Source organism: Stegostoma tigrinum, chromosome 15, assembly GCF_030684315.1.
Source record: "Stegostoma tigrinum isolate sSteTig4 chromosome 15, sSteTig4.hap1, whole genome shotgun sequence".
Taxonomy (NCBI): domain Eukaryota; kingdom Metazoa; phylum Chordata; class Chondrichthyes; order Orectolobiformes; family Stegostomatidae; genus Stegostoma; species Stegostoma tigrinum.
The window spans coordinates 46,646,257-46,674,163 of record NC_081368.1 but is presented as its reverse complement, the minus strand read 5'-3'; the positions used below and the strand labels follow the sequence as shown (position 1 = coordinate 46,674,163).

Below are 27,907 nucleotides of genomic sequence, written 5' to 3'. Positions count from 1 at the left end.
ACAGAAACTCCACTCTACTTCTAACACCATATCCCCTTGTGTACAATGCAATGATCTGGTCTTTCATGGCATCTTTAACAACGTGCTTGTGAGATATACTTCTATATATTTACCTTTAAGAGGAAGAAGGAGGCTAATGTAAGGTTTTGGAAAAGAGGAATGGAAAAGGCTCTAGAGGGATACAAGTTACCCAGGAAGGGGATGAAGAAAGGGCTTAGGAGAGCTATAAGGGGGCATGAGAAAACCTTGGCGGATAGGATCATGGAAAACTCCAAGGCTTTTTACACGTATGTGCAGAACAAGAGAATGACCAGAGAAAGGGTAGGGCTGGTCATGGATTGTGAAGGGAATTTGTGCACGGAGCCTAAAAAGATAGGAGAGGTCCTTAATGAATACTTTTCTTCAGTATTCACAACTGAGAGGGACCTAGTTGTAGAGGAGGACGTTGTGAAACAGGCAGGTAGGCTAGAATTGGGTGATGCTAGTAAAGAATATGTGCTAGGAATTCTGAGGAAGTTGAAGATAGATAAGTCCCCCTGGCCTGATGGGATTTATCCAAGGATTCAATGAGAAGCCAGGGACAAGATCCTAGAGCCTTTGGTGATCTTTTTACCACACTGTCCACGGGTATAGCGCTGGAAGATTAGATAGAGGCAAACGTCATTCCCTTGTTCAAAGAAGGGAACAGGGATAACCCTGAAAATTACAGACCAAGTAGTCTTACGTCAGTTGTGGGCAAATTATTGGAAAGGGCTCTGAGTGACAGGATTTATGATCACTTGGAAAGGCCCAGTTTGATTCATGATAGCCAGCATGGATTTGTGGGGGGTAGATAAGTTTCCCCAAGGTAGGCTCATGCAGAAGGTAAGGAGGCTTGGGATAGAGAGAAATGTGGCAGATTGGATTCAGAATTGGCTGACCTTTAGAAGACAAAGGGTGGTAGCGGACAGAAAATATTCAACATGGTGCTCAGTTACGAGTGGTGTACCACAAGGATAATTTCTGGATCCTCTTCTATTTGTGATTTTTGTACATGATTTGGATGAAGGAGTGAAAGGGTGGATTAGAAGGTTCGCGGATGATATGAGGTGGGTCATGTGGATGGTATGGAGGGGTGTTCTAGGTTACAAAGGGACATTGGTAGAATGCAGAGCTGGGCTGAACAGTGGCAGATGGAGTTTAACCCTGAAAAGTGTGAGGTGATTCATTTCAGAAGGACAAACTTGAAAGCAAAATACAGGGTTAATGGAAAGATTCTTGGCAGTGTGGATGAGCAGAGGGATCTTGGGGTTCATGTTCACAGATCCCTGAGAGCTGCTACCCAGGTGGATAAAATTGTTAAGAAGGCATATGGTGTGTTAGCTTTCATTAACAGAGGGATTGAGTTCAAGAGATGTGACGTTCTGCTCCAGCTATACAGAACCCTGGTTCAGCCAAATCTAGAGTATTGTGTCCAGTTCTGGTCACCTCATCACAGGAAAGATGTGGAAGCATTGGAAAAGGTGCAGAGGAGATTTACCAGGATGTTGCCTGGAATGGAGGGAAGGTCTTACGAGGAAATGTTGAGTGAGCTAGGGCTTTTCTCTTCAGAACGGCAAAGGATGAGAGGTGACTTGATAGAGGTGTACAAAATGATCAGAGTCATAGATAGAGTAGACAGCCAGAGACTTTCTCCTAGGGTGGAGGTAGCTTTTACAAAGGAACATAGTTTTCAAGTGAGTGGAGGTAGATATTGTGGGGACGTTGGAGGTAGGTTCTTTACTCAGAGAGTGGTAGGGGCTTGGGATGTATTGCTGGAGAGGGCAGTGGAGTCGGCCTCATTAGGGGCATTTAAGTGGCTATTAGATAGGCATAATTGTCAGGTAGTGGTGGAGGTTAGATAGCCCTTAGGTTTCAGGTAAAAATTCAGCATAACATTGTGGGCCAAAGGGCCTGTACTGTGCTGTACTACGTTCTATGTTCTATGTGACTATGGCCGTCCAAGGGGCACATTTGTACAGACTACGTTTCAATTCTAAATACTCCCTTCAATGACTGAAAATCATTTTGAGAAATCACAAGTTTAAAAGACTCTATAAATTTAACTTTTTTCTTAATTCTGTGGTATTGCTGAAGAAATTAGATACATTTTCATGTGTGTACATTGATATACTTATTGAGCAATCAACATTACATGGAAGACAAGCATTATCTTTCCCTCAGTACAGCCAGTAGGTCCAGCTGATGACATTATGACTGAAAAGCAGCAATGTTGCTCCAGGGAGATTCTCAGATAACTAGTACTATTACTTATGATGGCCAAAAGTCAAAGAATACTCTGATTCCCTTCCAAAAAATGTATTGCATGCAATACATTTTCACTAAGACAATAAAATGTGAGGCTGGATGAACACAGCAGGCCCAGCAGCATCTCATGAGTACAAAAGCTGACGTTTCGGGCCTAGACCCTTCATCAGAGATGGGGATGGGGTGAGGGTTCTGGAATAAATAGGGAGAGAGGGGGAGGCGGACCGAAGATGGAGAGAAAAGAAGATAGGTGGAGAGGAGAGTATAGGTGGGGAGGTGGGGAGGGGGTAGGTCAGTCCAGGGAAGACGGACAGGTCAAGGAGGTGGGATGAGGTTAGTAGGTAGGAGATGGAGGTGCGGCTTGGGGTGGAAGGAAGGGATGAGTGGGAGGAAGAACGAGTTAGGGAAGCAGAGTCCTCCCACCCCAAGCCGCACCTCCATCTCCTACCTACTAACCTCATCCCACCTCGTTGACCTGTCCATCTTCCCTGGACTGACTTCTCCCCTCCCTACCTCCCCACCTATACTCTCTCCACCTATCTTCTTTTCTCTCCATCTTCGGTCGCCTCCCCCTCTCTCCCTATTTATTCCAGAACCCTCACCCCATCCCCCTCTCTGATGAAGGGCCTAGGCCCGAAACGTCAGCTTTTGTGCTCCTGAGATGCTGCTGGGCCTGCTGTGTTCATCCAGCCTCACATTTTATTGTCTTGGATTCTCCAGCATCTGCAGTTCCCATTATCACTGTACATTTTCACTAATTTTTCCAGTTCTAAAGGAATTTTTTTAGCTGTTTATTTAATAGTATATTTCAGCCGTTTCTGCGCTTTCTCTTTACTCCAGATATTTTGTAAAATGCTGCAACTCTTGTTAATCTGTTGAACTTGAGGTGATTGGGCAGGTGTTGGCTTTCTTTTGTTGACATTGTTGTTGGTTTGCTTCCAAGGATTACATCTTTCAGTTGCATGCAATAGTTCACTAAAATAAATAATACAACATCAGTGATGCATAGAAGGTTGAATGTCACAACTAGTGTGAAAGAGGAAATGATTATTCCCTACTTGTTTGAGATTTGATTGCAAAATAATTTCAACTAACTTTCCAGTTGGGGATTATGGAGTTTTGGGCTTCTTGATGATTTTTTCAAAGAAAACATTTATCTTCATGATTCTTTTGGGTGAACTTTCCTGATCTGCTGACAATTAAAGTCCTCAAAAAGATACATTAACAACCAGTTGAGTGGCTCTTCCTGTCACTGTCCCAATTAACTGTGTTTTAAGCAGACAAGAGTAGTGGCAGCCTTGCTGACTGGTAAAATGGGTGGTCTGCCTCCTGATTTATCTTCTACAATCTGTGGTTGATCCTGGGCATGAGAGGGTAGCAGATGAACGTGGCCAATTAAAGCACCCTCCTTTTCTTGCTTCTGAACCCTCCGTCTCCCTGCAAACTACATCCTGCAATATTCTCTTCCAAGAATCCACTAACTCTGCTGCTGTTCCTGGTCTTCTGGGTTGCTCTGGCACCAGCAGACCTGGTCTCTGGAATGATGCTGCTCTGCACAAAGGGTGCTGGCCATTTTTTGAAATATTTGTTCATGAGATGTGGGCATTGCTGACTAGCATGTATTGCCCTTCCCTAACTTCTAGAGGCCAGTTAAGAGTTGATAGGTAGTGGGCCTGGAGTCACATGTAGACCAGACCAAGTGGGGATGGCAGATTTCCTTCCTGAAAGGGCTTCAGGGGTTTCATAACAATCAGCAATGTTTCCGTGGTCACCATTATTTCTCTGAGATAGGCCTCTGATTGGCCGGCAGCTACACGTAGGGTAGGAGATTGCTGTGTCAGGTATTATTCAACTGGAAAGCCAACTTGGTGATCATTTAGGTGCTTGATTAACATTTGATCAGGCACACTTCTTCATTGGTCATGGGGGGGGGTGTCTCATTCATAAAAACACCCATCCTCACACTTTAACTATAAAGGAAAGTCCCAGCTGTTGTCTGAATAAATGAACGCTCACAGAATTGCTTTTATCCAAATATGTTTAAGTCCTACCTTAGAACGCAATCTGTCCTGACCTATCTTCCCATTTTAAATGTCCTAGTGCATGTGACTCCACTGTAAAAATAAAAATCAACTTTATGTGGTGGATTCCTTTTCAGTAAGAGCTCATTTCATCGGGACAGAAAGAAGACTTTCAATTTCATAATCTGTCTCAGCTTAATGCAGGAGACATAGAAATGAATAGTACTGTTGTACTTGTCAGCCAACTCTGTGATCTGTCATCTCAACATAAGCAATATACCTTCCAAAATTAAGAAAGCTAGCAGTCGCAGTTTCAAAGTTACACAAATGACGATGGAAAACAACTTTACACCGCAAAAAGTTATGAGCTTTCTTTCAATGGTTTATAATATTTCACAAACAAACACCTTATGATGTTTACATCTTGATGGAAATGTGTGATAGAAACTGTATTGTAAAAATTCGATTGAAAAATACGATGCATTCTTCCATCTTCCATAGCTCCCACAAAGTGTGGGGCTGGGTGAACACAGCAGGCCAAACAGCATCTTAGGAGCACAAAAGCTGATGTTTCGTCCTAGACCCTTACTCAGAAAGGGGGCTGGGGAGAGGATTTTGAAAAAAATAGGCAGAGAGGACACCACCACCAAAGACATTTTTCCATCCCCACCCCTGTCTGCTTTCCGGAGAGACCACTCTCTCCGTGACTCCCTTGTTCGCTCCACACTGCCCTCCAACCCCACCACACCTGGCCCTTTCCCCTGCAACCGCAGGAAATGCTACACTTGTCCCCACACCTCCTCCCTCACCCCCATCCCACGCCCCAAGATGACATTCCACATTAAGCAGAGGTTCACCTGCACATCTGCCAATGTGGTATACTGCATCCACTGTAGCCGGTGTGGCTTCCTCTACATTGGGGAAACCAGGCAGAGGCTTGGGGAACGCTTTGCAGAACACCTACGCTCAGTTCGCAGTAAACAACCTCCCAGTCGCGAACCATTTCAACTCGCCCTCCCATTCCTTAGACGACGTGTCCATCCTGGGCCTCCTGCAGTGCCATAATGATGCCAACCATAGGTTGCAGGAGCAGGAACTCATATTCCGCTTAGGAATCCTGCAGCCCAAAGGTATCAATGTGGATTTCACCAGCTTCAAAATCTCCCCTCCCCCCACTGCATCCCAAAACCAGCCCAGCTCATCCCTGCCCCCCTAACCTGTTCTTCCTCTCACCTATCCCCTCCTCCCACCTCAAGCCGCACCTCCATTTCCTACCTACTAACCTCATCCCGCTCCCTTGACCTGTCTGTCCTCCCTGGACTGACCTATCCCCTCCCTACCTCCCCACCCATACTCCCCTCTGCACCTATTTTCTCCTGTATCCACCTTCAGCCCGCCTCCCCCTCTCTGCCTATTTATTTCAGAACCCTCTCCCCATGCCCCCCCTCCTCTGATGAAGGGTCTAGGCCTGAAACGTCAGCTTTTGTGCTCCTAAAATGCTGCTTGGCCTGCTGTGTTCATCCAACTCCACACTTTGTTATCTTATTTTCATATGAAATTCTCTTGAGCTGGAGTTTGCTGTTGACAGCTTATCATTCCGATAATTATATAGAAGTGTAAATGAATGATTAATACTAATGTGCCAAAATGCAAAAACACTGAACATGGAAAAAGACATCAGACAGTGTTCAATTAAAATGTGTGCAGTCAATTAACCGTTCAAGAGATCTGATTTGGTTTTTCAGTGGGCCTCTACTTTTTTTCCATATTTAGCACATTTTTTCAAGGGGTGTGTCTGTTGAGGACGTGGGACCAAAATCATAGTAAACGTGCCTTGACAAGAAGAGTAAATGAATCTATTGCCTGGAGCAAATATAGTTACACATACTATGGCACGCAAACACTATTAAAGTGACTGAAGATAATTGCTTTGACTCTAATTGGTGTGTGTGCTGCCACAAAATCTGCTGAACGCACTGATGTCACACTGCAACCTTGCCGACTAGCACATTTTATTCTCTTTAAATGCCATGTCTGTATGCAGTTATTTAAAAGCAGTTGTGTTCTAACTAGTTCTTTACTAGATTTTGTTTGCGAGTTGTACAGCGCTGTTCTGTGAGTAGTAAGTAAAGAATTATGCCGAACTGTTTGGAGCAATGTATGCTATAAATCAACTACAAAGTCACCTGCAGCACACTTAGAGAGGGTGTACACCTTATGGAAATAGTCTCACACTTGTACAGTTTCTCAGAGATTGCAGAGGTTAACCGCAGTTGCCGTGAAGCTAACTTTAAAAAAATTCTCAGATAACCATTAAAAGTCTGGGTCAGGGGTTGTGGGTGGGGGGGGGGGGGGGGGTGCGCGCACGGGGAGGTGGTGGGGTGTGGTGGAATGGTTCTCAAGCTCCACTTTTAACATTACCTCTCTACTAAAATTAAAATTAATCAAGATTTAAAACTGTTGCTCAGGTTGAGGTTGGTTTTTGAATTTGTGTAATAATGAAAAATGGGAGGTTGACAGAAATATTCTTTGCAGTGCTTTGTTGTTTTGTCTGGCCAGTCATTTCAACTGTATTGTATGCTTAAATTCTCACACTGACATGGTATTAACTACAGATCAAGACCTGAGCAGCACTGTCCATACTGTTAGGTGGCTGTGCCTGTGTAGACTTGAGCAAGAAAATTGGTGAGAATTCCATCTCTTCATGTTTTTAGTTGCATCTGCATGCAAACTAAAACAAGGGAAAAGTGTAGTTCTACGAACCAATTCTAAGATTTCTCAATATTCTAAGATAATTGTAAGAAAAATTACTACCGATTGGTAAGTGCAGCTCAGTATATTACGTACAAATCTGTAGATGCCCTGGCAGCTGCCTACATAATGTGACCCCTCCTTTTCACTGACTGAAGCCAGGTACTTCAGTCAGTACTTTCTTCTGACCACCTCTAATCCCTTCCAAAAAGTAGTTGCATCTCAGCTTGTGCTGGGGTGCTTGGCAGGTCATGGTGCGATTGTACTTCTCCCTGATCTCCATATTCTCATTTTAGGATGCAAAGATATTAGAGCAGGTTATCTCCGCATCAGCTGAGATTCCATTGGTGGCACCTTTAAATTTGAATTGGATGTTGTTGGTTTACAATCCAGCTCTAGGAACTGAGTGCAAAACTCAAGGCTGGCATCATCGTCCGGTACGGACAGAATATTCCACCATCAGAGATGCCATGTTTCAGATGAGATATTAACTAGAGATCATGTGTGCCCTCTCAAGTGCATGTAAAAAGTTCATGGGAGTTATCTTTGATGTCCTGGCCAATATTTATCCACTGTTGAAACATCAATGAAATAGATTATCTGGTTATCGCATTGCTATTGTGGACGTTTTCTGTGAACAAAGTCAGTACCATATTTCCTGCATTATAACATTGACTACACTGCAAAAGTATTTTATTAGCTGTAAAATGCTTTGAGTAGTTCCGTGGCCATAAAATATGCTGTTAAAATGAAAGTTCTTCTTCTGTCATTTTATGTTTTATACAGACTGTGGCTGTGCACAAAGTAGCAATTAAAGCTGCCACAATGTTTGCAGCAAATGAGTAGGTGTGACTGCATGTAAGTCATTGATTGGTGTCTTACTCCCATATAATGATCGAAGCAAAAGTGAACCGCTACCTTACCTGATTGACAGAAATGCATCAAAGACTCCTCTTCCCATACCCTGGTGGCCTTCTGCTTTAATATTTGGAAATCTTGGTTCTCATTGCAATGGAAATACTCAAGATCTGTAAAGAGGTTTATACACAACTCTTTTCTTGGAAAAGAGAATATGTAGGGTATCAGGAAGTAACAGGACAAACCATCAATAGTTTACCCATGAGCAGCAGAAAATGTGCAATTAGTCAAAGCGCATGCAGTAAGATTGAAAACATTTTGAAAATACAAGTTCAGAAGTTTAAGCAGTCGGAGGTGGAATCAATATTTTGCAGGCTGCAGGAATAATTGATAGCATTCTGTGCTCCAGGGCATGTATGATACTGTCACACAAATGCTAATTTTCTAAACCATGGTACTCTTTCTCAGTACAGAGAACATTTTCCTCATTTTCTCTCATGAGAGAAACGAAGAATGTTATTTAGTCAATTAACCACCACTTAATGAATTAGTCATGTAGTAGCTGATAGGTGGTTTCTCCGTCCCAAAGGTTCATGAAGCAACACTTTCACCACCAATACTTCTAAGCTTTCCTGACTGCAAAGGAAGCAATTTCATATAAACTAGTAGGAGCACATTACAGCAGATGCTGGAATCTGTGCTGAAAACGATAAATGTTGGAGATCACAGTGGGTCAGACAGCATCCATGGAGAGACACCAGCTAATGTTTTGAGTCTAGATGGCTCTTTATGCGATACACTAGTGATCTTCCGCTCTTAAGCTGTCAACCTTCATTGAAAGAAAAGTAGCACTCCTTCAGTGAACAGCAATCCCATACACTCCTCTCTCCCTCACACCCTAGCACATTGCCCGAATGACATAGCAGCTCCTACAGATAGAGAAAAGAATGTGCAAAGAGCTTACGGAACTGCAAGTCACATAATTTGGTCACATTAGACTGAGCCTATTGTTAGGCAGATTCCTGTTTTACCAAAATAGGTGCTTATTTCACACAGGGCTGTCAATATTTCATCAATTCGATAGACTATTTCTTACTTTGGAATCCGTGACTAGGTGTTAGGTGGCCAGCTCTTACATTATCAGCGCCACTTGTTAAGCTGAATATTTTCAGATTCCGGGGTAGAATCATGTTGGCAAGGGAGAAATGTGGGCTGTGGTGAGATTTGGGGCAGAATCAGACTCTAGGTCTAGCGAGGCCCAGCTCGACATCAAGATTATCTTGCCCCATCTTTCATGCTTTCAAAGCGTACCTCTTACGAGATATTGGTAAGTTGCTAATTGACTCTCATTATTGATTGTTAAACGTCTTGTTAATGTCACAGCTCAGCTCAGTAATATTCAGAATCCCATCTTAGTAAACTTACCAAACAAGCTGGAGAAAACTCAACAGAAAAACTCAACCTTCATGCTGGGTAGCAACATCACAGTCTACGATCCATGGGCGCCAGGCAACTGCAACCTTTGTCCACTGATCCGACATCTATTGATCAGTCATGCGGATTGGCAGTGAATAACCACACCAGGCAAGGTCATTTGATATGACAGGGCCTGGGTGGGAAGAGTAGGCAACTGTAAGTGAAAGATGGTCTTTTGGATGGTGGCGTTGAGAAGTGTGAATCCTATGGGCTTGATGGAATAGGCTGCTGGAAAGGAATGTGGATGTTTGGGGGCTCACTAAATCAGTCCAATATGAAGCTGGAGGCGGTTTCCAGAGGAGTGCTTATTGTTGCCTTCCATTATTGCTGGAATTTCAAGTGTGCAATAGGAAAGAAAGTTGCTGCAGCCACCCTTGGAGTGGGTGGAGTGTGTGGTTAAACCTGTGAAAGAGGGGGTTATGGCTGTGAACACACAGAAGGCTTTTAATGGGGAACAACACAGGTGACAGGTCCATGAAAAGAGTAGCATGCAGGCACGGGGGCTGCCTACTCTCCGGCCATCCTACTGCATTGACCCTCCACATACCTAACTCCTCCCTGACACAACTACTAATGGACAAAACTCTCAGAGGAACACACCTGTCTATGAAAGGATCTAAATATTGGTGATGTTGAACCAGGAAAGCCGTAGTGTCAGCAGCACCTAATCCCATATGTATGCATTGATCTCACTTGACCTTGAACATCCCTTTGGTAAGCCTAAGCCTCAGAGAACTAGGAGGCTGGGTGTTCTGCAGCAGGCTGCTTCTCCACTGAAGTAGTCGGGATGTTGGCAGAACTTGCAACACCAAAAAGAGAGAAGGCATCACAGCCAATGGTTGTAAATGGTGTTCAATGGTTAATAGTGACAGCAGGAAGCATGGGAGAGTAATGGTGCACAGAGTGGTACAAACCCATTTGGCAGGAGATGGATATCTCAGCATTCCCATAGGAGCAGTCTTGGTCGTCTTCTGTGAGGGACAGCATTTTCTATTCATAAGGTGGGGGGGTACATAGATGTCAGGAAGTGTTTCAAAAGGCTGATGAGGCAGCGTGGATGGCATGTAGGATTTTTGTAGGGATATGAGGGAACATGTTGCAGACAACAGCCAGGACAGTGTGGCATGAGCCTTGGTGGGAGGGGTGTGCAGGTGCACTATCAGAGTGACTATAAGGTGGCAGGGAGATGAGTGTGGCTCTTACCTTAGGGGAGTGGAGAAACTTGTTGACCTGGTTTCTGCATTGCTGACCATTCCTCTTCACCGTGGCAACTGCACTGACACAAATGGCAACCTCAAACCTAGTTGGCAGGTTCTGAAGAGGGGTCTTCTCCCTTGCACCACCCCATCCAGCCGGATCTCCAGGTCTCTGTCTGAGAAAAAGAGTGTCATCTCCCTCTTCTCTGACATGTTCCGATTCCATCCATCAATGAGCAGAGCAGCTGGGAATGCTAGTGCTTATCTGGGTACGTAGCAGAGTTTTAGAGATGTTGTAATGCAAGGGACATTGGTCTTTGGGCAGTTATCCCCTCAATGGTGAGTTGTTCCAGGAACAATAATAGTAAAGTGAGTAGAAGCAGACATGAGAGATGCCCATAGTGGTATGGTAGGTAATTAACAAAGCAAGTTTGGTAAGATAGGGCACGAAAACTTGCTAACTGGTGAAGAACCATCCCAAAAACTCAGTACAACACAGACTTAAATAACAATACAAATGAAAATCAGTTCCAAGTTTTTGAATTCCACAAGGATAATGCAATGAAGGACTTCTGAATGTGTCAATTATGCAAGTCTCAATATAAAAGTTTGAGCAGAATCAATCCTTCACAAGTATAAATGGGCTCTCAGCACAAAATCTATGTTGGTTCAACTCAAATTGACCTTGCTTCATTACCTTTGAGTTTAGAGCTAGTTTATGGAGAGATTCTGTCCTGAATGTACTCGGGTTGCATTTCACCAAAAAATTACAAAGTATCAATTATGGGGACTTCCATGGTGAGTTTCTCTCTGTTGGCTCTGGCACATTGTGAAATGAAGAAGGATTAGGAGCATAGCAGCTCCTAGGGTACCTGCACAGTCTTTTAAAATATGGTACTGATGATTACAGATAACTTTGTACATTAATGGAAATGAACCGTTTTCTGACCATAAAGTCAGCTGTGTTAAGGCATGGTGCTCTCAATGTAATGTGTGCACAGTCTATAGTAGCCTGCACCCAGGGGAAGTCAGTGATATTAGCAAAGGATACAGCCCAGGCTGCAGCATGACCTCTTAAAAGGTAATTGAGATGAAGCAGCATGATCTGTCACAAATTGTAGTGATGTAGCGTTGATGGATAGTGTGCTAAGGATTAAGAGATCTCACATGAGTTCTAAGTGGATTCTCAGAATCAACAATTATGTGAAAAATTAGGGCCGTTTTCAACTTGATGGTCACTGGGGTAGTCTGATGATATGTAAAATCATGCAAATAGGCCCCTCATTGCTCTCTAGTGACAAACTCTTGCTATTCGAAACATACTTGCAGAACGTGACAAAATTTTTTCAATATCAAGAATCTCATTTGTCTGAATTTGCCAAATTTTTCCAACTGATTCACCTTTGCCCACATTATTCATTGATTGAAAAGATTCCACCTAACCTGTTCATTTCCGTCTGTAGCAGAAAATTATGTGCCATAAGTTATGCGTCCTTGGCACTGTGTCCGGTTGGAACAGGCTGTAGGAACCAAGTTTTTGATGTCATTTTCAATATTTGCTAATCAACCTGCTTGGAGATGTTATGACATATCTCTGGAGGAGGTGGGACTTGAACCCAGACTTCCTGGTTCAGAGGTGGGGTCACTGTATCTGCACTACAAGAGCCCTTTTTATATCATTTTAGATATTTTGTAATCAACCCGTGGAGAGAGATTCTTGTATGCCTCTGGAACAGTTGGGACTTGAACCCAGTCCTCCTTCTCAGAGGTAGGTATGCTACTGCTGTGCCACAAGAGCCCCTTCAAGTCACTTTATCAAATGTTGGTATGTAGATTTCAGCTGCTGCTGTTGTGCTGAGACCTATAAAATAGCTGCTTTGATGTAGGAGTGAGAACGAGACATGGCTCAATGACTCATATCCTTTAGTATCTGTATCGAAACAGATTGAATATATGTTGAGAGTTTCATTTCAGGAGTTCACAAGTCAGGATGCAGTTGCTTGTACTGAAATTGATGGATTGATTTCTGCTACTTAGGAACTTACAAAAAATTCTCCAATGCAGGCCATTAGTAACTTTGGCCAGTACATAGGATTTATCTACAAACTAATGCCAGGCATGTTATACTGCTTATTAGTTAGTTAAACTCCAAATATAGTTAGTGCAAATGAACTGAGCACAAGAACTGGCATTCCAGATCACCAGACCTGACACATCCCCCAATCCAAATGCACCTTCCACCAGACAACCCCTTTAGGCTCACTGTAACTGTCCCCTGCCCCTTTATCAACTCACTCACTTATCAACTTCAGACTTTTAGGAACTTACCCAAATATAGCAGTGAATATTGTAGAGGGCAGGGGGTGAAGGTATCCTCACTTACTCTGTCTTTAATTTGCACTTGTTGTCTTTCCCATTGAAAAGCTATACTAAAGCACCAATCAGAGATCTTAGCTGGAAGATTGCATGAAGTTGGGGTCACAGAAATCTTTGTCTGCATCTTTGGCACTGATTGGAAAACCAAAATAATGGACTCATCTTCAGAGTATGCAATGTTGATCCGAAACCAAATTACAATACTGGCCCTGCTTCTGTGAAGTTTCCTGCTCTGGTGCTAAGCTAATGACAGTCAGTAGATTAACCATCAGTGCATCTGATCAAAGATCAATGATGAAGATAAGTGGGGTAGAGAGCTGTGGGAAGAATTCAGGAAATGTTTCAGTGTGATTTGGTCAAGTTGACTGAGTGAGAAAACGGCAGATAAAGTATAATGTGAATAAGTGTTGAAGTTAGCCACATTTGTAACAAAAACAGGAAGGCAGACTATTTTCTGGTGATAGATTGAGAAAGGGGGAAATGCAATGAGACCTAGGTTTCCCTGTGTACCAGACACTGAAAGTAAATCTGCAAGGGCAGCAGATGATTCCAAAAGCAAATGATATGTTGGCCTTCCAAATGAGAGGATTTGAAGACAGAAGGAAGGATGCCTTGCTATACAGTGTCTTGGTGAGACCACACCAGGAATCTTGCGTGCAGTCTTTATCTCCCTATCTGAGGAAGGATATTCTGGCTAGAGAAAGTGCAACAGAGGTTTACTCGTCTGATTTCTGTGATGGTTAGTACTGATGTATGAAAAGAGACTGGATTGGTTAGGACAACATTAACTGCAGTTTAGAAGAATGAGAAGGGAACTTATAGTAACCTAGAAAATTCTAACAGGCCTAGTCAGGTTAATGGAGGAAAGGTGCTGCTGATGACCAGAGAGTCCAGAACCGAGGCTCACAGTCTAAGGATCCAAGGCAGGCCATTTCAGGTGGAAATGAGGAGAAATTTCTTCACCCAGAGGTTTGTGAGCCCTGAATTCTTTGCCACAGAAAGTGGTTGAGGCCAAATCATTGCAAGTTTTCAATAAGAAATTAAACATAGATTTTAGGGTCAAAGGGATCAAAGGATATGGAGAGAAAGTGGAAACAAGTTGGATAATCAGCCAGGATCATATTGATTGGTGAAGTAGGCTTGAAGGGCCAAATGCTCCTATTTTCTATGTTGCCATGTTGAATGCACTGGTCTAGGTGGGCCACCATTATACACTTGTAGAAAAGATGTATTGAAGGCAATGCAGTGACAATGGTTGGCAATTATGTCGTTAACCAGTAATGCAGCAATATTTACATTTGTTTTGTATGTACCAATCCTTCATCATGATACAGAGATTAAATGCAGAGGAAAGATCCTACTTGCACTTTTATATCAGTCTTAAAGAACACTAGAATTTAACCTTCACGTCTTTTTATGAATCATTGTTGGAACTAATATTTTGTGCTTAGTTCAATTGCACCGACTAGTTATTGCTAGACATTTCATTCTTTCACCTGAAGCCGATTGACAATTAGGTTAAAAATTCACCAATTCAGTTAATGGAAAAACCTTTGCGGAAGTGGGAATGTTGAAATTGAGCCAACATACCAACGCTTCCTTGAAGACAACTGGGAATGGGCAATAATTACTGTTTTCAACGGCCATTCATATTCCTGGAATGAATAAAATAGTACCAGTATTTGTATGGAACCTTCCTATTCTTCTGAAAGTGCAAATGGGATAATTTATAAATGCCAGAGATAGCATGTTGGCAATACATTTCTCACAACTTTTATTGCTACAAGATATCTGTAGCTTTGATGCAGCACTGTCCTAGTTTAACAGGATCTTACAGCCATGTAAAACTTGTTTTCTTTTCATACATTATACCCACAAGGTCAAGATCTGCCCAGAAAGAGAAAGGGAAGTAAACAATAGAAAATAGTTTGCTGGAAGTTAAGTTTATACATATAGTACAATAAATCAGTTTATGTAATTTATTCTGCTAAGTATAGTATCCATCTTTATTTTACACATTCTACATCTGCAGAATGAAAACAAATTATTCATTTACTTTTAATAAAATGTCCAGTGAAAATTAGAGATTTACATTATAACACAATTGTTTACAATTATCTCTTCCAAACAAAGCAAGTAATCCCACAGTTTATACATGTTACAAAATTAATAGCATATGTACACTTGAAGGAAATATTTCAGTTATCTAGAAAATTTAAACTTGTTTAGTGATTGCCTTCGACGTCAGAAAGTTTCCCTTCAGCTTTAGTGTGTTTATTTTCATATCTTTCTTTCACAAACAGAATTATACGCCCTCATATCTGTACAGTCATATGGCATCCATCAGAAGCAATCTGTATGTCCATGAGCTCAGTGCCGTACCAGCTTGGCACAGTATTACAGAAGCATGTGAGTGAAATTTTGGATCAAAACTTGCTGTCAGCAGTGAGCAAATGGCAGCAGCCATTCATTTCACTCACCCCTACCTATGGAATTATTATGGGCTTTTGCAGTGGAACTCATGGTAATTCAAAGCTATTTCAATAATCCTTTTTTAAGTGAACGTAGGACTTGAGAACGCCAGGCAAACTCTGTAGTTCCTTAGCCGATTAGATTGAAGAGTTGTACGGAGCAACAGAGAGCTTGAACCAGGAAGTTTAAGTGAGAATAGTTAATTTAATGCAAACATTCACAGAAAGTGGAATAAAGAGACACAAAAGAAAGCTGGGGAGTGAGTGAAAGACAAAAAGGAAAGTGGCAAAAAGTAATATTTTAAATAAGCGATCCACGAATAGCTAAAATCTGAAAACATGAAGTCACTGCACTTGCAAACATAGGTGACCAAGTCTGGAAAAAATCTGAGCTCAGTTTCATAATTTGTCCCATTGGGATACAATAGGTTACAGTGAGTAACTGATGTTGCATTGATGGACAGCTTGATTTTGAACACTGAAAAAGTAAAAGGAATTGGGAATGAATTTTAGCTGCCCCTGTTGCGCCCAGTCAAGATTTGGCAGTTAATCATGAAAGGTTTACATTAGCAAAATGTACTGTCTACCAGATGTAGCGCATCATTTACAATTTTCAACAAAAAGCTGCTCCAAACATTGCTGGAAATTTTCTGGGTTTGTGTTTGGAGCCCAGATCACCAGCATAGCTGCTCCAGGCCAATGGATAAGATCTTATTTTTATCTCTGCAATCCATCTAGCAACCCTATGAGTCAAATCCTCTACTACCAACTTAAGGCTCAGATCATTCATGGAACTGCAAAATATTAAACTCCAAGATCGGCACTTGACAATTGATTTGTAATTGTTACAGTCACACACTGAATCTCTAAGGCAAAAAAAAACAGATGTTGCTAATTCTCAGCTGAAGCTTAGATTTTTTGGCTAAATCCGAGTTGCATTGAGATTTCAGGAGCGTTTGCAAAACCTAGCAATTTCTCACCCAAACAACCATTGTCAGTCCAGAGCTTCCCTGCATAGTTCCTGACATTTACCTCAGACATCTAAGACCGGGGGATAATGACACATTGCTTTGCAGTAGGGCCCTGGATGTCCTACAGATGGGGTGGAGTTCATATTGGGACTTTCCCAGGTTCAGCAATGAAGGCCATGACACCAGACCATGCCAACCTGGTCTGAGGTTCCACCCAGGTTAAAGCACTTTTAGCCATACGGAGGAATGTGCTACAATGTAGAAAGAAAGTCAATTTCCTTCTCCAATTTATCTCAGTGTAAGAACAATCATTTACTGTCTTATACCTCACACTCACTCCATCTCTACTACTAAACACACCCCTACCAAGGAACATGATCTACCACTCTGCAACATCACTTTTCACCCACCCCGACCCCGTGACACCACTAGCCCTGCATACCATCTGTACTGTCAACTCTTTCTCTTGCACCTCCTGCACCAATAGTAAGAGCTATGCCATCCACTCTTTTCACCCATAATACTTGCCTTGTAACATTTCATGAGGAGACCAGCCCATCACAGAGCAGAATAAACCACACTAGGTGGTGGGAGCTGACCATTATTTGGATCCTGATCCTTTATGATGAGATGGTCCCGACTTTGACCGACCCAAATGGCTGGCTGGCTGTGTCCACACCCCTGGACTGGTATCAAAGTCTGCCTTGACTTACTGTGCCATTAGCCTCTGAGCAAAGATTTTTCCTCTTCAACTTGATTTAGGCTTCCTGGTAACCAAGGTAAGTTTTCTGGCTTCATGAATGCACTAAACAGAATGGCAAAACAGCAGTAATATAAGCCTCCCATCACTGGCTCAGGAATTTGGCAATGCAGTGTAAGGCAGGGATGCAGGTTTGTCTAGCTGCGACATTCCATGGATAGTTGCTGGTGCAGCCTGGGTTGCAGCTTTGAAGTAAAAAAGCATCCTGTAAGTGTGTGGGAGGTGTACAATGAGGCTGGCACATGTCGGATGCCAATATGCTTCGATGTAGGGAACAGATGGCCAGTGCCTATGTAGCGCATGCTGAGATTCTGTTGTCAAGTTTCCAACACGGATGTTGTCTAGGGAGAGCAACAAGCTGAGTCCGCCAGCTGCTGATTCTAGTTTCCTTGTCGGGTTTTCCTAATGATGTGTTTGTTTGGTGCATCTGGTAAAATGGGATGCTGAATACAACAAAGTGAGCTGTGGCATTCACTAGGTGTTTAATAAATGTTAATCCCGCCAATTGGCATCTTACCGATATGTGCTGAGAATTTGAGCATGATGCTTATGAAAAGAGTAAAATCTGGTATGAGATGATCTCAATGTTGAGATGGGCCTTGTCATACCTGTCATTCAATTCTGCCATACATCTCACCATTATCAAGAAAGCTAATGGAATGCTGGCCTTCATATCGCGAGAGCTGGAGTACATGGATGAAGACATTACATTACTGTTAAACAAAACCCTGGTTAGACCCCACTGTCAGCAGATCTGGACACAGATCTTAGGACAAATATATTAGCCTTGGAGGGAGTACAATGTAGGTTTACAAGAATGATACCTGGGCTTCAGGGTTTATGAAAAGAGACCATACAAATTTAAGACTCTCAAATTTAGAAGGTTATGGGTGATCTGATTGAAGTCTTCAAGAAATTATTAGGAAAAGACAGATAAACAATGTCCACTGATCAGAGATTCTCAAACTAGGAGGCATAGTTTGAAGAATAGGGCTAAACCATTTGGGAGGGATGTTCGGAAGCACTTCTCCACACAAAGGGTAGTAGATGGTTTTAAAGTTAGTTCCACACATGCCAGTGGACACTAGATCAGCTGTTAATTTTAAATCTGAGATGGATGTATTTTTGGTAAAAAGGAAAGGATTAGGAATTATGAGCCAAAGGCATGTATATGGAGGTAGGCCACAGATCAGCCATGATCTCATTGAACTGCAGAGCAGGCTGAAGGAGCTGAATGGCTCACTTCTGTTTTATGTTCCTATGGCTCACATGGCTCAAACCCCTGTCCGATTCCACTCTCTGTGTCTGTTTTGGATAATAGTTTAACATTCACTCCATCTAACTCTGAAAACTAGCAACTTCGATAACTATATATGAATGGGAGTTTTATATCATTGTAGATTGGCCCAGCTTGGAATTCAGATGTCTTGTAAAATGTCATGGCTTTGCCAAGGAGAGATCATGCTGACAAATCTTTTGGAATTCTTTGTGGAAGTAACAAGCAAGTTAGACAAAATGAAAGCCAGTTGATGTAATCTATTTAGGTTTTCAGAAAGTCTTTGACAAGGTGTTGACTGCTCAATAAGGTAAGGGCTCATGATGTTCAGGGCAAGGTACAGGCATGAATGGAGGATTGGCTGACTGACAGAAAAAAGTGAGTGGGGATAAAAGGAATCTTTTTTTCAGGATGGCAGCCAGTCACTAGTGGAGTTCCATAAACGTCAATGTTGGGACCACAACTATTCATGTATGCATTAACAATCCTGACGAAGGAACTGAGGGCACTGTTGCTAAGTTTTCACATGACACAATGATAGAGGAGGGACACATAGTGTTGAGGAGGCAGGGAGGATGCAGAAAGACTTGAACAGGCTAGGAGAATGGGCAAAAACATGGCGGATGGAAGACAGTGTGGGAAAGTGTGAATTTATGCATTTTGGTAGGAATTGAGGCATACATTCTTTTCTAAAAGGGCAATGATTTCAGAAATCTGAAGCACAAAGTGATTTGGGAGTCATAGTTCAGGATTCTCTTAAGGTTGACCTTTAGTTTCAGATGGCAATTAGGAAGGCAAATACAATATTAGCATACATTTCAAGTGGACAAGAATGCAAAAGCAGAGATATACTGCTGTGACTGTATAAGGCTCTGCTCAGGCCACATTTGGAATAATATGAGCAGTATTGGGCCCAGTATCAAAGGAAGGATGTGTTGGCCAAGGAGGGGGTTTTGGAGGAGGTTTACAAGAATAACCTCGGGGATGAAGGTTTTGTCAAAGAAAGAGCAGTTGATGACTGACTTTGTAGTTGATGGAGTTAGGAGGATGAGAGGGAGATCTGATTGAATCTTACAGAATACTGAGAGGCCTTTATAAAGTTGATGTGGACAAGGCGTTGTCACTAGTAGGCGAGTCTAGCGCCCGAGGGCATGGTCCTTGACTGAAGGGCTAAGACTTTAAAACTGAAATGAGGAGGAATTTCTCAGTTAATGTCTGGAACCTGTTTCTGTAGAGGGCTGTGGAGACCAAGTCATTGAGTACATTTAACAGCGATAGTTAGGCTCTTGTTTAGTAAGGGGACAAGGATTACAGGGAGAAAGCAAGAGAATGGGGTTGAGAAGCACATTAGCTATGATTGAATAGCAGAGCAGACTTGATAGGCTGAATGGCCTAATTCTGTCCTCTATCTTGTGGTCTAATGGTCTTTTTATTCACTCATGGATAGTGGGCATCATTGGTTGGGCCAGCATTTAATGCTCGTCCCTCGTTGCCCTTGAGAAAGTAATGGTGAGCTGCCTTCTTGAACTGTGTCATAAGTCAGATAACACCAGGTTATAGTCCAACAAGGTTATTTGAAATCTCCAGCTGTCGGAGTATACCTCCTTCATCAGGTGAGATGAGGAGAAGCACACAGGCACAGAATTTGTAGGCAGAGAGATCAAAATGTCATACGAATGGTGTGAGTGGAGTGTCAACAGGCTGAATAACAAGTCTCTGCAGGTATTGAAAAGTGTCAGGCGGTTGAGTAAAGTATCAACAGGTGAATAGCAAGTGAAGGGATGACCTATAATCTGATTAAATGAGACAGAGAGATAATTACAAAAAATAAAAAATAAGCAGGTACTGGAGACAAACCAAATGACTGGAATAACATGATATATGTAACAGTTGCATGCCGAGGGTCTAACCAATATAATAAGTAACCCAAATCTGTACAAACTAATTAAGGTAGAGGGATCATAACAAGCTATCAAGGTGAAGGCACTAGAACAGAAGAGTAGCAAAGATTTTACAGATACAGAGCAGCATAGTGGGGTTATATGTAGCGCAACATGAACCCAAGATCACAGTTGAAGCCACCTTCAAGAGTGCAGAACTTGGCTACCAGCTTCTGCTTGGCGATTCTGTGTTGTTGTGTATATCGAAGGCTGCTTTAAAGGATGCTTACCCGACAATCAGAGGCTGAATGTCCTTGATGCTGATGTGTTCCCACACTGGGAGGGAACATTCCTGTCTGCCGATTGTTGCACAGTGTCCGTTCATCTATTGTCATAGTGGTTAGACTCTTGGCATGTGACTATTATATCTATTATGTTATTCCAGCCATTTAGTTTGTCTCGAGCGCCACCTTATTTTTAATTTTTTAATATTCTGTCTACCTCAATTATTCAGATTATAGTTTAGCCCTTCACATGCTTTTCAGCTATTGATACTTTGCTCATAATATCTGATACTTTTCATCACATGCAGAGACTTATTATTCATCCTGCCGACATTCCACTCACACCATTTGTATGTTTTTTTATCTCTCTGCCTATAAATTTTGTGCCTGTGGGCTTCTCTTCATTTCATCTGGCAAAGGAGCAGCACTTCGAGAACTTGTGATTGCAAATAAACCTGTTGGAATATAACTTGGCGTCATGTGGCTTCTGATCTTGCCTCCCCAGTCCAACACCAGCATCTCCACTTCTGAAACTGCAGCAATCTGTATATTGACCCACAATACCATTAGGGAGAGAATTTCACGATTTTCACACAGCAACACTGAAGGAATAGTGTTATATTTTTAGATCAGGATGGTGAATGGCTTGGAGGAGAACTTGCAGATGGTAGTATCCCCTGTTCTTGTCTGACTGTCAGAACTGAATTAAAAATAGCCTGTAGTTATTAACCTTTGAGGGAAGGTCAGTGTGCTAAGGGCTGGGCGATGAGCTCTCTACAGGACCCGTGGTGGCAGGTGACATCAGGGTCTGAATTTTCTTGATGCTCAGCACTCTAAGAAATGGAATTTAGCTCTGACAATAAGTACCTTCAATAAACCAAGTAATTCTCCTAAATGCAACAGATAAGCAGATTGTGACACAATAGTAAAACTGACTCAAAGTTGTTCAAATCAATGTTAATGTTTTGATTACTAGATCCTGCACTGAATGCTGTTCCCAGAGATCGTTTATCTGAGTTTAACCCACATGGTTAAGAACTAATATTGTGGAGATGTTAAGATGCTTTTATCTTTACATTGATTATACCGAAGCAGATTTATGATCCAGCTTGTAAAAATACTATTTTGACATTCCTAGCAACATTGCAGATATTGCCAAATGAACAAACATTCAGCCAAATGTCTGTACAATTCTCCCTTAAATGTTTTACCCTATCTAGTTTCCTGCTTTGTACATTCCACGCATTCATCACCCTCTTGTAAATTGGTTCACTGTAAACTGTCTGTGCACTTCACCTCCTTCAAGCTTGAGCATATGTTTTTGTGGCCAATTCAAACATATATATTTAATTGATGTATATCCTTTACAGCCTTGGATATTTCTGTTTAATAGTTTAGAATCAAGTTACTTCACAAAATATAATTTTATGACCATCGTTGTTAGTGATTTCATAAACCATAACGGGAACTTTCCATATAGCATCAGCATTTCTAATGCAATCCTCTGAAAAGCATTGGAGCTGAATAGTGGCATCTTTTGATTATTAAGACAATTTTTTTACAGACCAAGAAACCAAAGTTAATATATTGGGTAAATATGATCTACTACTTAGTAAAGTAATGACCTTTTGGCTTTATGATAGCATTGTAATCTCTAAGCTACATAGTGCACACTCAAACATTGCTTCACACATTCCAAGAGATTGTTGACTACATGTCTGGCTCTAATTCGTGGATTCACATCCAGCAGGATAAGCATGGCTTCTGCAGTATCCCAACTCATAACTAAGTAAGAATTCTTACAGTCCATAACACTCTTTTAATATAAAGGACTGAGTAGGTTCTGTGAAGATAGTTATGACCTGAAGACAGACTGTTATTCTCTGTGATATGTAGTGCCACTTTAAACTCGCATTCTGCAGTAGCAAGGATAAGGAGCTTGGAATATGGTTGCAGATTAGAGATTCTTTTTGGTAAATATCGCAAAGAAAATGAAATGTTCTGTCATTTCTTCTTGAGGACTACCTACTGAATTCAATCTTCTCTAGTTATCTCTGCTATTTTCTTTGCAAACCTGCTGTTCAAAAGTATTTTTGTAAACTGTGTGGATCCTTGACTACAAAGTGTGAAGCTGGATGAACACAGCAGGCCAAGCAGCATCTCAGGAGCACAAAAGCTGACGTTTCGGGCCTTGACCCTTCATCAGAGAGGAGTCTCTGATGAAGGGCATAGGCCCAAAACGTCAGCTTTTGTGCTCCTGAGATGCTGCTTGGCCTGCTGTGCTCATCCAGCTTCACACTTTGTTGTCTTGGATTCTCCAGCATCTGCAGTTCCCATTATCACTGAATCCATGAATAGGTCAGTACTTATCATTCACCTCTAATTGCCCCTGTGAAGTTGGTGGTGAGTTGCCTTCTTGGACTATTATAGTCCTTGTGGTATAGAAACAATTACAGTGCTGTTATGGGGATAGTTCCAGAATCTTGATCGAGTGACAGTTGTTAGGTCACGATCCCGGGAATTAGTTGATTTCCTGGATGAGGAGGAATGGCTCATTCCCCTTCTTATTGACTCACCACTTTCGTTGCTCACATGGAAAATTTAAAAGCAAATCCCTTCCCTTGAGGATATCAATTTTTTCTCGCAACCCCAAAAGAACTTACGTTTTCAAAGGAGCTTGAATTAAAAAGAGTTTGATAATTACTGATTACAGTGTCCCGTGACCACCAGGACCGTCACAGAAGCATTGGTATTTTTCACAAGCAAGGATAAAAACTGGAAATGTGGAAGCCAAGTTTTAAACCAAGCCTGAGTCTGTAATTTGCAAACTGCCGAGTGAGAACACACAGTATTCTTGCGGCCTGTCCTTGGATGCTCAGTGTCCAGTTGAAATCAGACAGGCCTGAAACTGCCTGGCCAGGTACTAACTGCCACATTGTTTCAGAATGAGCTCATGTTTCCACCCTGCAGTGAACCTGCTTTGTCAGAAGAAGGCTGTGCAGACTTGGTGGCATTTAGCTCCTTAAGGGACCAGAGGCATAATGTGACAAGGGCAGCTGAAGGTTTAAAACCAAATTCTGCAATCACCAAATTAGAAAGTAGTCACCACATTGAATTGTTTCAAGCCCACCCAATGTTAGTATTGGACAGAGGCCACAGAATCTTTCAGGAGGCCTAAGAGGTAAATAAAAGAGGCATCTGGAGCCCCAGTGCACCTTCTTCAGGAGAGCACCTTTGACTGGCAGATGAGCTACCCAACATTACCAGCTCCTTGTATCTCGTGGAGAGCACCATCAGACTGAGCAGACCCAGAGAGATCACCTCGATAAGATGACCCAAAGACCAGAACCAGCCCTAGATGAGAATGGAAATCCAATTCGATGACTGCAGAGCCTGAAACATCAGCCAGCCCTCAAAGACCGAGGAACAGCCTTTGCCAGCCTAATTGACTGGGCATTACCAATCTTTTCAGACATCTCAAAAGCAGCAGTAGGGACCTGTGGATAGTGTATAGCGAATGCTTTGAAGTGCATGTCAGAAGTAGTTAGCCAGTACAAGTTTGAGACTGTTCATGCAGAGACTGTTTACTGAAGAGTGCTTTGAGGTGATTGATAGAGTTTGATAGCTTTTAATTAAAGTACAATTGTAGAGTCTATTTTTCTTCATAAAGTATTCAGTAAAGTTGGGTTGGACCTTCTGACTATCTCACACTGCATTACGTGCTTGTGTCGAAAAGGGTGACTGCAATCTGATCAAGGTTAGTCGGAGTACATTTAGTCCCTCTTTCACTTTCGAAAATACTTAACACAAACCTATATAATGCAACATATACAGACACGAACTAGAAACGAGCTGAGTCCAAAATAAATGTTGAAAAAAAATCATATGCATTTCTGAAGTGTTTGTGAAGAACAGATATTTGAACATTGCAGCCAATGTAATGATGGTTACAACAGATTTGATGATGATTGAACAGTCGATCTTTGAAATTCTTGGTTTTGCGGGGTTGGTTGAGATCTCATGGCTCTCATTGCTTTTGACAATGACTGAGTTCCAGCATTTAGGGTGAGAGACAATCCTGTTTCCTCCTGTCTGACTAGCTAGCTGTCTGCCTCTTAGCACTCATAGAGAAGGAGTGGCTTTACCTGTAATGTAGGGGGAATGAGGACATAGTGCTTTGCTTTGCCCTGCCCTTCACAGAATGCTAGTGCTTGAACCCAGACTCGTACCTATGGGTAACTTAACCTAATGACATACACAAGAAGCCTGGTCCGCTTGGTGCACTCTATTGGATTTAAAACAGCTATAACAACCCCTGTCCTTGTGTATTCTTCAAAGATGAAACCGCAAAATGTGTTTGCAATGTGAGATATAGTTTTCAGGCAGCGGCTTAGTGTTAAACAGTGGGTCATCAACCATTTGTTATCTTTATACTCAAAAGAGATTACAGTGCAGATTGTTTTGACATGCTTCTTCCTCTTTTAAAGGGTTATTGTGTGCAGTTCTATTTGTATCTTTCGCTATAAGATTCGATAAGTCCCTTTGATCTCCCAATCAGCCACTAATTGACATTTGCAACCATTTTTGGCTATATCAGCCCTCTTTAAAAAATACATTTTGGAATTACAAGTTTAAAATGTCCGTCATACTTTGGTGTTCTGGAATGTTCCCCTCATCATGAATGAAATGAGATTCATTCTCACTCCATTACAAATGTTGAAAAAGAATTAAACATATAAAACAACAACACACTGATAAATATATCCTTTCTCTTAGTCTTAATCAAAGTCATGTTTTCAAATGTGAAGGGATCTATTCTAAGTTCCGCATAGAGCATCAGCAATTACATTTGTTTTCCTGACAGCGTAGGTAATTTTCAGGTGATATGGTTGAATGAATAAGTCCCAACAGAATAATTTGGCACTCTGGTTCTTAAACCATTCATTAAAGTGAATGAATTGTGGTCAATTTAGACAGTGATCTCTCTGTCCATTTTAAACAGACATCTCAAAGTGTTCGAGAACTTGTGATAAACCAAGGGTTTCATTTTTTTACTATGGAGTATCATCTCTGATATTTCTTTAGTTTTGTTTTGCAAAGTACCTGATTTGTTTCGCAATTCTAAATTCGTCTTGAAGGACAACAGCCACTGCCCCAATGTCACTTGCATTAATGGCTATTTTAAATGCTTGTTTAAAATTTGGAGGTGCAAGTTTAGGTTCAAATATTAAAATGGCCTTCAGCTTTTCAAAACCAGTTTAGCAATTCTCAGTCCAACCTGCTTTTTCTTTTATAATAGATCTATCAATAACACAGCTACTGTATTGAGGTTTGGAACAACCTTTTGATAGAATTCACATATTCCCAATAACTTTGTAACTTTTTCATTATATTGAGGGAATGGGGTACCATTCTACTGTTTACTTCTACAGTTTCAACTGTTACAGCCCTGGATAGTACTCATTCTGCAACAACTGTCTGACCCTAAGTAGGTAACATGGATCTTAAAAAGATTAACTACTTGGTCATCTTCCCAAGATGCCACTGAACCTACAAACTTTTGTATAAGGACAAGTCTCTGTGAGATTTAAAACTTAACAACCTACAAATAATTGTTAATAGCAAATGGCCATCCTTATGGAGTACAGATCTAATTATCGTGTTCTAGATTCTACTTAGCTGAGCTCAGAAGGATTTTGGTTTTAGAGACAATAATAGATGTAAATTCCTAGTGCTTGAACATCAAGGTTGAAATAATCCTCAAGTTATAGATATATTTTGAAACTATTAGTAAATCTATCTTAGAAAGAGAGGAAAATCTTTCAACGTAGACAAAGTAGAGAAACTTTCAATGTCATACAAATGGTGGTGTTAAAGTATTAGACCATTAATCAATGCCAATTGTATAAATGGAAGTCAGTGGCTAACCAGTGTACATCTCTCTGGGTTCAGCTAAATATCATCAATAATAACACCACACCATCACTTCACTTTGTACCATACAAAATTGTTTTATTTGAAGATAGTACATTGAGCATGTTTTGCCATGTTGTTAATTGGTTGTGTATGAATTTGAAGGGCAGATTTCTTCATTTTCCACACGCTTGTATTTCAATGAATTGGGAAGACTGTGGAGATGATAGTGTAGTGGAAGGCCCTATTTCACTTGGTGATCAGTGCTGAAGAATTTGTTTATATAAATAGAAGAGTTCCACCCTTTTGATCGCCCAACCTGGTAGAATATGATGGAAAGAGAAAACGGCCAAAATACAATTTTCAGGCTGGATACCAATGCCATCAATATTTTGCAAATTCTAAAGTGTTTACAGTTTTCAAGATTTGTAGCTCAGATTGTGGATAAGGTTGTGGACATGCTCGCCGAGCTGATGGATTTGCTTGCAAATGTTTCGTCATCCAGCTAGGTAGCATCGTCAGTGTGCCTTTGGTAAAGTATCTGTCCTGCTTGTTATTTATATGCCTTGGTTTACTGGGGTGTTTGGTATCACTTCCGGTTCAGTTTTTCAGTGGTTTATATGCCAGGCCTAACTCAATGTGTTTGTCAATGGAGTTCTGCTTAGAACACCAGGCCTCCAGGAATTCCCTGGCGTGTCTCTGTTTGGCTTGTGCGACTATGGATATGTTGTCCCAGTCGAAATTGTGTCCCTTGTTGTCCATGTGTAGTGTGGCAAGTGAGAATTGGTCATGTCTCTTGGTGGCTAATTAGTATTCACGTATCCATATTGCAGTAAGCAAGGCAGACTCACAAAAAATGAAGCCAGAGGGATCCAACACACCCCACTTCAATGGGCTCCCTAAGATCTACAAACCAGGGTCCCGCTCAGACCAACTGTCTCACTACCAGGTACACCAAGATATAGACTTGCCAAAGAACCACGACGGAAGTTGAAACACTTAGTTGACAACACGACCTGCTCCATTCACTCTTCCCAAGAATTCCTCAACATCATCAAGGACACCAGGATAGAAGAGGATGAGATGATGATATCTTTTGACATAACAGCACTATTTACATCCATAAACATTGACCTAGCCTAAGGGACAATTGCCACACTACTGAACAAATCAAGTAGGAAGGAACCTCAGGACACCAGAAGGAAACAACAACTGACTACCTTCCTGGACATAATGGTAGAACACAAAAACAGCAAGGAACTCCAGACTAGCGTATATAGAAAGACCACACATATGGATCAGATGCTCAATTACACGAGCAGCCATCCTAACGCCCACAAACGGAGATACATAAGGACACTATTTGAATGAGCCCCGACACATTGCAT

The 27,907-nt window shown here is 41.6% G+C and overlaps 1 protein-coding gene across 1 annotated transcript in view; it reads left to right on the top strand.

Moving 5' to 3' along the window:
- LOC125458990 (uncharacterized) overlaps nt 1-27,907 on the top strand; it is a 52,328-nt gene that overhangs the window by 6,947 nt on the left and 17,474 nt on the right. The window contains exons 3-4 of the mRNA XM_048544862.1: nt 7,845-7,900; nt 12,223-12,356. Coding sequence (XP_048400819.1) covers nt 7,845-7,900; nt 12,223-12,356 — 190 coding nt within the window. The remainder of the gene's footprint in view (nt 1-7,844; nt 7,901-12,222; nt 12,357-27,907) is intronic.